At 44.1% G+C, this 12,031-nt stretch overlaps 1 protein-coding gene across 2 annotated transcripts; it reads left to right on the top strand.

Annotated features, from left to right (window-relative positions):
• Nucleotides 1-297: 297 nt before the first annotated feature.
• LOC106577045 (zinc finger protein Pegasus) lies at nt 298-3,326 on the top strand. 2 transcript variants are annotated; one of them, XM_014154730.2, is made up of 4 exons: nt 298-656; nt 936-1,081; nt 1,739-1,912; nt 2,138-3,322. In XM_014154730.2, exons 2-4 carry the CDS (start codon nt 949-951, stop codon nt 3,103-3,105), a joined length of 1,275 nt encoding a protein of 424 aa, XP_014010205.1. In that variant the 5' UTR covers nt 298-656; nt 936-948; the 3' UTR covers nt 3,106-3,322. The 2 variants fall into 2 exon arrangements, with proteins under 2 accessions (XP_014010205.1, XP_045556823.1); XM_045700867.1 differs by lacking the exons at nt 298-656; nt 936-1,081 and adding an exon at nt 1,099-1,568 and having other exon boundaries at nt 2,138-3,326.
• Nucleotides 3,327-12,031: the final 8,705 nt, after the last annotated feature.

Below are 12,031 nucleotides of genomic sequence, written 5' to 3' on the forward strand. Positions count from 1 at the left end.
CTCCAAGACCCAAATATTGTTCTCAGTTGCAAACCGAGGCTAAATAAGTCAGTTCTGACCCGTTAAAGGTGATTCATTACAGGTGACTATTATTTCACACTGACAAAAATAAAAAATATATATATTTAGTATCTAGTTAGTTAGTGTAGTCTACTTGCATTGATTAGATCTTGAGAAAGAATTAAACTCACCCTACCACAGATTTTTTTTTTAAAGATGTATGTTCCCTTTGGTAGGCTACTAGCTACAGCAGTTTACACGTAGGAACAGTTCTTCGTGAAATTATTGCACATCATGCGGGAGGAATTTCGCAGGTGCACTGGATGAACTTTCACCCCGACAAACGGATTCATTGTTTTGATTCACCTAGCGTTGCATTGCATATTTATGTGCTTAGAGACCACCCGATTGATAGCGTCGATAGGAACAGCCGTAGTTGAGTGATGCCTATGTAGCTAGATGGAACAAAAATGATGTCTCTGGTACGATATTATAGCCTAGCTAGCGAGCTGGCTAACTTGACCGTTCGCAACAAACAACAACATGGGAACGCTATTACAACGGATCTGATCAATCATTTGTCGCCACTGGTCAATTAACGTTACTTAGTACAGACAAATTCATGCCTACTTACACTTTGCTAACATTTTAAAAAGGTAAGTTGATTCGCCAGTTAACTTAACTAGCTACGAAAGTTAGCTCCTTGGTTACCTGGTTACGGTCAGCTGTTCCAGAAATCAGTGTTGGATGATCCAGCAATCAATGTTGGATGCTCTCACAATGATCGATGACATTGGTTAGCTAAAAGGAACTGCTAAATAATACGTTATGTCAATATGTTGTCATGTTTTTCTATCATCTGTCTGCCAATTGATAATATTTCATAATGTGTTGTGATGGATACAGTTTTATTAACGTTATTTCACCTGAAACAGTCACTAACTTCCAATGGGCGAGGAAAAGCCAGAGACGTTGGACTTCGTCAAAGACTTCCAAGAGTATCTCAGCCAGCAGACTCAACATGTGAACATGATCTCAGGCTCTGTCAGTGGCGTCAAAGAGGTGGACGACTTACCAGCAGGTAGGCCTAGCCAAGAATGTCCAAGGAACTCTGTTAGTTTCAGAGGTAGACTGGCTCTGGCACTGTAAAGAGCCAAATACTCCACAAAAGAATTTCATTTGCGATACGGTTCTAGGAACATATAAAGCCCTTTACTTTCATATCACATCCAGGCTTTATCACAGTTGCAGCCAACAGTATTTTTCAGTTATAACACATTTCTGACGGCCTTCTTCCGTTACACACACGGGTGGTCACCTCTGTTCCATAAACACGCTCTGTAACATGGAGATATGGCCATGTAAGAACCCTAACCCTATACATTTTTTCATTACTAATATTTCTCACTGATATGAAAGATACGTTCCTTATGTTTCCAAAACTGTACCGTAAGCGATGTGTGTTCCCGTTCAGACCGAGCGTCGGAGCTCTTAACAAAAGTCCCCCGGGAAGAAGATAGCTTTATGAACAGATGCGAAAGGTAGTTAGCGTCTATGAATGGTGTAAGGTAGGCGTAACTATGGCATCAACACGCAGACCATAATTTGACTATCCAAACTGTTTCATCCATGAATCTTATCATTCTAAAATCCATTAATGCGAGTGAATGTAATTATTTCTCTATAATAGATATTTCCGATGAAACTGTGTGTTGTGATTATTCCTGTACCTGTGCAGACTGCAGTCAGAATGGGCTGGACCACCCCTCAGCAGATATGTCCCTTGACGACGGCTCAGGGATGCTGGTAGATGGCTTCGAGAGAACATATGATGGCAAACTCAAGTGCCGTTACTGTAACTATGCCACCAGAGGCACAGCACGATTAATTGAGCACATCCGTATTCACACAGGTGAGCTTGAATGGACCCGATAACACCATGCACATGCTACCAGGTGATATACGACTAGATTCATCACTAGTTGAGCATTTTCCCTTATACAAAGCTGGCACCCTTTATTTTCATTAGGCCTAGTTAGAGTAATCAATGACAAAAAGCTAAGAACATTAACATTTCATCCTAAGACCTTATTCTTCCTTCTAATTCTTTATCTCCCTCTTTCCTCTTCTCAAACAGGAGAGAAACCCCACAGATGCCACCTGTGCCCCTTCGCCTCTGCCTATTTGCGCCATCTAGAGGCCCACATGCGCTCCCACACAGGAGAGAAGCCTTACAAGTGTGAGCTGTGCTCCTTCCGCTGCAGTGACCGTAGCAACCTGTCACACCACCGCCGCCGCCGGCACAAGCTCTTACCAATGAAGGGCGCTCGCTCCTCTCTCTCCCACAAGAAGATGCTGAGCGTCTTGCAGAAGAAGACCAGCCTGGGGTACGGTCGCCGGCTCCTCATCAACTTCAGCCCACCCTCCATGGTGGTGCACAAGGCCGAGCACCTGGATGACTACTCCCACGAGCTGCCCCACCTGCGCCAGGAGACCTACGACAACCACGGCGCTGGTGGAGATGGTAGCTCAATGGACGACCTCCACAATCATCACCACAACCTGGTCATGGAAAACCCCCTCAACCAACTCTCGACCCTGGCCGGCCAGCTGGCCAGCCTGCCCTCAGAGGCTGAAAGCCAGACCCAGCAGCCTCCCATGTCTCCAGGTGCAGAGTCCTGTGTGGACGAGAAGCCCTTCCTCATCCAGCAGCCTCACCCAGCCACTGCTCCTGCTGCTGTGTCAGCCAGCACTGCCCACGCCTCTTCCTCCTCCATCACCCCAGAGCCCAGGCCCCCACCAGACAGCAACTGCAGCCCCGGGGCAGATCCCTGCAGTGAGCACAGTGGGCGCACCAGTACCCCCAGCATCACCAACAGCCAGCCCAGCACACCAGCCCCGGGCCTGCCCTCTCTGCATCAAGACCCCCAGATGCTGCACCACTGCCAGCACTGTGACATCTACTTTCCTGATAACATCCTGTACACCATCCACATGGGCTGCCACGGCTACGAGAACCCCTTCCAGTGCAACATCTGTGGCCACAGGTGCAGGAGCAAGTACGACTTTGCCTGCCATTTTGCCAGGGGGCAGCATAAGCAGTGACTTGTTGCCCGGTCAGTGACCGGAGAGGATGAATGGAGGTTGTTTTTATTTAATTCCATGATGATGATTTTGAACGTTCTGAAATTGGCCTTGATGTACAGTGAGGGAAAAAAGTATTTGATCCCCTGCTGATTTTGTACGTTTGCCCACTGACAAAGAAATGATCAGTCTATAATTTTAATGGTAAGTTTATTTGAACAGTGAGAGACAGAATGACAACAAAGAAATCCAGAAATGCATGTCAAAAATGTTATAAATTGATTTGCATTTTAATGAGGGAAATAAGTATTTGACCCCTCTGCAAAACATGACGTAGTACTTGGTGGCAAAACCCTTGTTGGCAATCAGAGGTCAGATGTTTCTTGTAGTTGGCCACCAGGTTTGCACACATCTCAGGAGGGATTTTGTCCCACTTCTCTTTGCAGATCTTCTCCAAGTCATTAAGGTTCCGAGGCTGACGTTTGGCAACTCAGCTCCCTCCACAGATTTTCTATGGGATTAAGGTCTGGAGACTGGCTAGGCCACTCCAGGACCTTAATGTGCTTCTTCTTGAGCCACTCCTTTGTTGCCTTGGCCGTGTGTTTTGGGTCATTGTCATGCTGGAATACCCATCCACAACCCATTTTCAATGCCCTGGCTGAGGGAAGGATGTTCTCACCCAAGATTTGACGGTACATGGCCCCGTCCATCGTCCCTTTGATGCGGTGAAGTTGTCGTGTCCCCTTAGCAGAAAAACACCCCCAAAGCATAATGTTTCCACCTCCATGTTTGACGGTGGGGATGGTGTTCTTGGGGTCATTGGCAGCATTCCTCCTCCTCCAAACACGGCGAGTTGAGTTGATGCCAAAGAGCTCCATTTTGGTCTCATCTGACCACAACACTTTCACCCAGTTGTCCTCTGAATCATTCAGATGTTCATTGGCAAACTTCAGATGGGCATGTATATGTGCTTTCTTGAGCAGGGGGACCTTGCGGGCGCTGCAGGATTTCAGTCCTTCACGGCGTTGTGTGTTACCAATTGTTTTCTTGGTGACTATGGTCCCAGCTGCCTTGAGATCATTGACAAGATCCTCCCGTGTAGTTCTGGGCTGATTCCTCACCGTTCTCATGATCATTGCAACTCCACGAGGTGAGATCTTGCATGGAGCCCCAGGCCGAGGGAGATTGACTGTTCTTTTGTGTTTCTTCCATTTGCGAATAATCGCACCAACTATTGTCACCTTCTCACCAAGCTGCTTGGCGATGGTCTTGTAGCCCATTCCAGCCTTGTGTAGGTCTACAATCTTGTCCCTGACAGCCTTGGAGAGCTCTTTGGTCTTGGCCATGGTGGAGAGTTTGGAATCTGATTGATTGATTGCTTCTGTGGACAGGTGTCTTTTATACAGGTAACAAACTGAGATTAGGAGCACTCCCTTTATGAGTGTGCTCCTAATCTCAGCTCGTTACCTGTATAAAAGACACCTGGGAGCCAGAAATCTTTCTGATTGAGAGGGGGTCAAATACTTATTTCCCTCATTACAATGCAAATCAATTTATAACATTTTTGTCATGCGTTGTTCTGGATTTTTTGTTGTTATTCTGTCTCTCACCTTTCAAATAAACCTACCATTAAAATTATAGACTGATCATTTCTTTTTTAGTGGGCAAACGTACAAAATCAGCATGGGATCAAATACTTTTTTCCCCTCACTGTAGCCTCCGTAAATTCCATGTAGTGAATTTGATTTTATAGGGGGATAATAACATATTTGACAGTGCCCATGCATTTGTAGCTAGAGTGTAGGGATGGAGTGGTTTAGAGGTACAACTCACTTGACCTGTTTGATCATGAACATTCCTCGTGAGTTTTTGACATGAACACTATTTCCAGCCTTACGAACATAGTTCTAGATGATGCTAACCCCTTTGTGAGAGTGCTCTTTAGTGGCTTTAACCATAACCAACTAAACCATTTCAGAGTGAAAGACTGCACCATTCATGCCTCCCAACAGTGCCTGCAATATTCACAATCTCTTTACCTGTACTGAAATGGACACATCTTATATGTTGATGTTTTTGCGTTTGTTTTCTTCAGATGAGGGTCTCCTCTTGTCATTTGTGATGGATCTGTACACAGTGCCCTACTTTAACCACCGGTAGGTAGCCTAGCGGTTAGAGCGTTGGGCCAGTAACTGAAAGGTCGCAGGTTTGAATGCCAAGCCGACAAGGAGAAAAATCTGTGCCCTTGAGCAAGGCACTTAACCCTAATTTGCTCCAGGAACACCGTACTACTATGGCGGACCTTGTAAAACAAACATTTCACTGCACCTCTCCGGTGTATGTGACAATAAGTGTTTTAATTTTTATTTGAGCAACTTTTTGTTATTTGGGTGTTGCATAGAATAAAGCCTAACCTATACATCATGTTATATTCTGACCTTTAAATAACATATGTCATTGCGAGATTTAACACCTTTACTGTCAAAGCAGTATCGCCATATCTCTCTTTTCTCCTTTGTCATGTCTATTGAGTTCAGAATTGCCAAGTAGCACCAGAGATGCCATGTTTTAGCATACATGCTATGCCTTGGGATTCTTCCTGTCCTGCATTAATCAAGGCATTGCATATTGTAGATCTCAATGCTTTCTTTGATATTTATTGAGTATTCTATTCTACATTTTCTGGCCTGATGGGTGTTGTCAATGACGTTGACATTATGCTGAAGTGAAGATTACTGCCTTAGCAGGGTTGTTTTGTATTGGATACTGTTGTCTGTTGCATAGCAACATTTGTGAAGAAAATAGTTACTGTTTCTAGGACTAGTTGCACGTCAACATGCTTACAGGCATCTAATGTTGGAGGGGTTATGAAAAGGGGAAGTTCACAGAAGAAGAAACACCTGTAAGGGAATTTGTTTGTGTTGTGTCTTTTATGGGACAGGTGAATGTTGAAGTGTTTTGGCGGTCAAATCATTTTTTGTGAGAGGACATATTAACACATTTCTGACTAAAGTGTTTTCTAACAGATCGTTTCTTTGTCTCAACTGTCTTTTGTCCTTTTTCTTGGTGTCTCTCTGAATGAACATTCTGTCAGAATGCAAAATGTCACATATTTGATCTGTTTCAATGCTAGCACATGGAATAAGATGTTCAGACACCAATAATTGTCTAGAATGCTTTTAATCATTTTGCCAAAGTAGCAAAGACATACATGATTGTGTACAGTAGCAGTGAATATACTTCATTGCCTCAGGTGAAATTAATTGATAGTTTTAATGATAATAGTTTGTTGAGGCTGGTCAGCTTAGTCTTACGCTTCCACCTTAGCCTGGAACTCTTCCTTATCAGACACTTTCTCATCTGGCTTCTCCAGATCTGAGGAAAGGAAGACCTGTTTATGTCGACATTGTGTCTGAACCAGAGCGATAACATACATACAATTCAGAAGACTATGACAGTGCTCCTAATTGTTTGAGATTTTTTAACAGCCTAAAGCAAACATCAGCAGAAAATATTAGCCCATACAGATCTGTGCCCAGGTGAGTATGTCCCATGTATGTCTAGAGAAATCATGACTTCATGGCCCTACTAGGAGTTGACTTCTGACCTTTGAGCTGGATGGGTCCTAGGACCAGGGTGTGGCTCTCCTGGGAGGGTCCCTGGCCTTGCGGCTGCGGGAGTTGTAGTCGGTGGCTTAACAAATGGTGACCTTACACTGCAGGTACACAAACTTGTGGGCTCACAGGAACTTGAAGGCCTGGAAGGTGACGCAGGTGTTGCCACTGGTACCAAAGGTGTAGCTGCCGGTGCATCAGAAACAAACTTTTATTTTATCAAGATCCTTGAAGAATAAGCACTTGTTGATAAAGTATAGGACCCAGAATGTTTCCTTCTCCACAATATCTCATGGCTCTGCAGGTCAGCAGTCTGTTTCTTACCCGTTGCGCACCAGGTCGTAGGATCTGGTTTAGAAGTCATGAGGGGAGGGAGAGGCCACACAGGTGTCCAGGAACATGTAGGCTGCTGTCGGACCTCCTCAGATGGACCTGGATGTACAAGTTCTGGTTGAGGGTAATTTCGTATGGAGTCTGGGCTATCTGGGTGTAGAAGTTGCTGCTGGTAAAGAGGGCCATTGTGCCATTGAATCTGCCCATGCCTGTGATGGTACTCTTATCCCCATCATGCTTGGTCTTGTACATAATCTAGAACATGGTGTCCTGCTCCATACAACATACCACTCGCAGCATGAAATGAGAAAGGTGTGTGATCTCGCCTGAGTCGGACCGGTAGGCACGGATGGCGTTGGTGTAATCTTACTCTCCCATTCTCAAACTGTTTAGAGTGTGAGGCAAAAAAAAGTTATTGGACAAGAAATAAAAAGTGATTGGAAAATGTAGATGCTAGTCGATGTAACTATATCCACTGTTCATAAAACATCAACATTATTTGCAGCACCATAGATAGAGCTCTATGTAGATTTTTACATACCAAACACAGTAGTAATCGCTTTGCTTTTGGTGAATTCATTTACCGTTCGTTGGGTCCCACAGGTGTTGATCGGGAAGCTGAGCACCACCTGCTAGCTGTTGACCTGAGGTGCTGGTCGTTCAGGAACAAGTTGTAGGCGTCGTAGCCCATTGAGTTCGGGTAGGATCTTTGAATCACTATGTTCATGTTGTCTGAGAAGCAGTCCACTGGACCTGAAAAACAACAACATAAATAAAATCAACCTAAGTTCCTAAGCTTTAATATCGATGTCAGAATACCTGAGATAAATGTGTTTGATTAACTGCATGTGAGGGAGCTGCTGAACATGTCCCTGAAGCCCCTGCTGACCCCTGAGTAGTCGGAGTGGAAGACAACCGTCATGTAGTTAGAGGAGTGGTAGGCATCCAAAGAGGTGCCATTGTTGAAGTCAGATTGTGCGTATCAGACGAGTACACAGACAACCCATCGTACACGGAGATGTAATAACAGGAGCAGCAGTTCTCCAACCGGAACCAACAAAGAGCATACATTTACTGTGTAGGGGACTTTGAAATAGATGTCAATGTGAACTCCATTTCAAGATCTGTCTTCATGCACATTCAGAATTATTTAAATCCATTACATTGTTCTTGAAAGGGAACTGTCAAGCTGAAGCTCTCTCAAATCTTTTACATTAAGATTAAACAAACGAGGGTAATCACAGGAACCATTTCTGAAGAGGAATCTTCACTCACTCCAGGTCAGTAAACGACAGGAAGATACTTAGGCCAGAGGGGGCTGATAGATCCCATACACAGTAGGTGTTGTCATGGTAATATTCTGGATAGTAGGGACTGGAGATGAAAACAGAGCCATGCAAGTTTCCTCCACAGGTGGAGCAAGTCCCTGACACTTGGGAAGAGCAATGAAACACAAAATCCATTTAAATGACTTCAAGAGAGAGATCTCTTGACACCATATGTGATTTGCTATAGATCGTCTACAGTAAATCACTTTTAGTGTCAAAGGTTTATTTAGATGCACATTGATCTTTACTTGTGTTCTGTCATTCTACAGCTTATTGAGTCAACTTTTTTAATGGATGTTATGGGATGTTGAAATAGTTGATGTGGCTGGAATATCTGGTGTGGTGGTGAGGCAGTACGCTGTGTGAAGGAAAACATAAGAATGAGAAATATCCAAACCAAACTGGAGTAAATGTAACGGTGCTTAAAGTAATTTAGGGGGGGGGGTGTGTGACTGGTACTACTGCATTCATTTTTTAAGATTGTTCAAAGCTGAACTTCAACTGCATATTAACTGGATGCATGACTCAATATTATTTTCTGATTATCTGGTACATATTTTACATAGGCCTACTTAGAGTGGATGTGCAACCCAAGTCTTGGTAGCAGGGGTTAGTATTTGTGCCCCCAATTTTTTGTTGTTGTTGTGCAAACTTTGCAGTGTGCTCTTTCACAGAGAATCAAAGGACTCATCCAATCTACTGTCTGTCTCGGACACTTACTGCTGTAGTCATGGCAACAGTTTCCATAGTGTTGACAGGAACAACTTCCAAAATTGTAACCACAGTTGTACCTACAGGAAGCCCCTGCAGGACAGAAAGTAATTTCCTTTCTAAGTTAGTTATAATAACACCACACTACTCAAAGTTACTGTAAATCCAGTTCACTTTTTATTTGTCGGACCAAAGCTTTGATACATGAACAAAGCATTTAAATATTTATGATTTATTTTTTACGTTACATTATGTTACATTCTCCAAAAAGCTTTGAAATATGAAAAGTGATTTAAGTGAATTTTGTTGAACTACGCTAGTTGTACAGCAACATTCTGACACAGCTGAAGAAATGCCTTTGGTTGCTACATCCACTGTTACAATATTATTTTCGGATTATTTTCGGATTACCTGGGACTTTGCATACTTATTTTAGAATTGAAGAGCAACCCAAGTCTTGGTGGCAGATACAGTATTTGTGTTCTTACCCAGAATTTATCCACATTCAAATCAAAAAATCGAATCAAATACTGCAAATCAAATCCTTTCCAACTTTGTAGTATGCTTTCTCACAGAGAATACCTGAACCTTCTGTCCTACTGTATTAGACTCATACTGTTGTAGTCATAGCAACAGCTGCCATAGTATTGACAGGAGCTGGAGCATGAACAGCTTCCAGTATTGTAACCACAGTTGTACCTACAGGAAGCCTGAGCTGTAGGACAGAAAGCAATTTAGAAACTATAATATCACTTATGAGGCCAAATGTTTAAAACATGCACATTTTACTATTGATATGGTCAGCATTTTCTACACAGGTCGCCAAACTATATGCTGGCAAAGCTGAAAGTTTTACAGGTTTCAGTTTTGGGAGAGAAATATACTGCTCAAAAAAATAAAGGGAACACTTAAACAATACATCCTAGATCTGAATGAAAGAAATAATCTTATTAAATACTTTTTTCTTTACATAGTTGAATGTGCTGACAACAAAATCACACAAAAATAATCAAAGGAAATCCAATTTATCAACCCATGGAGGTCTGGATTTGGAGTCACACTCAAAATTAAAGTGGAAAACCACACTACAGGCTGATCCAACTTTGATGTAATGTCCTTAAAACAAGTCAAAATTAGGCTCAGTAGTGTGTGTGGCCTCCACGTGCCTGTATGACCTCCCTACAACGCCTGGGCATGCTCCTGATGAGGTGGCGGATGGTCTCCTGAGGGATCTCCTCCCAGACCTGGACTAAAGCATCCGCCAACTCCTGGACAGTCTGTGGTGCAACGTGGCGTTGGTGGATGGAGCGAGACATGATGTCCCAGATGTGCTCAATTGGATTCAGGTCTGGGGAACGGGCGGGCCAGTCCATAGCATCAATGCCTTCCTCTTGCAGGAACTGCTGACACACTCCAGCCACATGAGGTCTAGCATTGTCTTGCATTAGGATGAACCCAGGGCCAACCGCACCAGCATATGGTCTCACAAGGGGTCTGAGGATCTCATCTCGGTACCTAATGGCAGTCAGGCTACCTCTGGCGAGCACATGGAGGGCTGTGCGGCCCCCCAAAGAAATGCCACCCCACACCATGACTGACCCACCGCCAAACCGGTCATGCTGGAGGATGTTGCAGGCAGCAGAACATTCTCCACGGCGTCTCCAGACTCTTGTCACGTCTGTCACGTGCTCAGTGTGAACCTGCTTTCATCTGTGAAGAGCACAGGGCGCCAGTGGCGAATTTGCCAATCTTGGTGTTCTCTGGCAAATGCCAAACGTCCTGCACGGTGTTGGGCTGTAAGCACAACCCCCACCTGTGGACGTTGGGCCCTCATACCACCCTCATGGAGTCTGTTTCTGACAGTTTGAGCAGACACATGCACATTTGTGGCCTGCTGGAGGTCATTGGCAGTGCTTCTCCTGCTCCTCCTTGCACAAAGGCGGAGGTAGCGGTCCTGCTGCTGGGTTGTTGCCCTCCTACGGCCTCCTCCACGTCTCCTGATGTACTGGCCTGTCTCCTGGTAGCGCCTCCATGCTCTGGACACTACGCTGACAGACACAGCAAACCTTCTTGCCACAGCTCGCATTGATGTGCCATCCTGGATGAGCTGCACTACCTGAGCCACTTGTGTGGGTTGTAGACTCTGTCTCATGCTACCACTAGAGTGAAAGCACCGCCAGCATTCAAAAGTGACCAAAACATCAGCCAGGAAGCATAGGAACTGAGAAGTGGTCTATGATCCCCACCTGCAGAACCAGTCCTTTATTGGGGGTGTCTTGCTATTTGCCTATAATTTCCACCTGTTGTCTATTCCATTTGCACAACAGCATGTGAAATGTATTGTCAATCAGTGTTGCTTCCTAAGTGGACAGTTTGATTTCACAGAAGTGTGATTGACTTGGAGTTACATTGTGTTGTTTAAGTGTTCCCTTTATTTTTTTGAGCAGTGTACTTGTGGTTGCAGGTATTTCGGTTTGAGCATCGGTGTTGGGTTCTGCGGTTGTGCCAGGACAGTACTCTATACAAAGTAGATCAAATGGCACAGAAGCTAACATTTTAACAGAGGAAGAGCACTCACTGTTACAATATTGTGGTTGTTGATAGTCCTGGCAACAGTCTCCCCTGTATTCACAGGAAGATGAGCAGGACCAGTTGCTGACCTGATAGCCACAGTTGTATCTAAAAGAACCTTCACTGATTATAATACAGCAATTATAACAAGCTAATAAAATGAACAGACCATTAGTATGCATGTACTGTATATCAATATCAGTTCATGAGTAAAAGAGAAAACATTTTATATGGCCTGATAATTTTTTATATTTGCATTTCTCACCTCTGATATCCTATGCAATGAATGTCTTTATGAATGTTTCTCTCATCTCAGTGCCTTACCCACTGCATGATACTCTGCCTGAAAACCCTTGTATGTTGAGGAGCTGTCGCTTTTGAATTGCACAG

The sequence above is a fragment of the Salmo salar genome, chromosome ssa18, assembly GCF_905237065.1.
Source record: "Salmo salar chromosome ssa18, Ssal_v3.1, whole genome shotgun sequence".
Classification (NCBI taxonomy): Eukaryota; Metazoa; Chordata; class Actinopteri; order Salmoniformes; family Salmonidae; genus Salmo; species Salmo salar.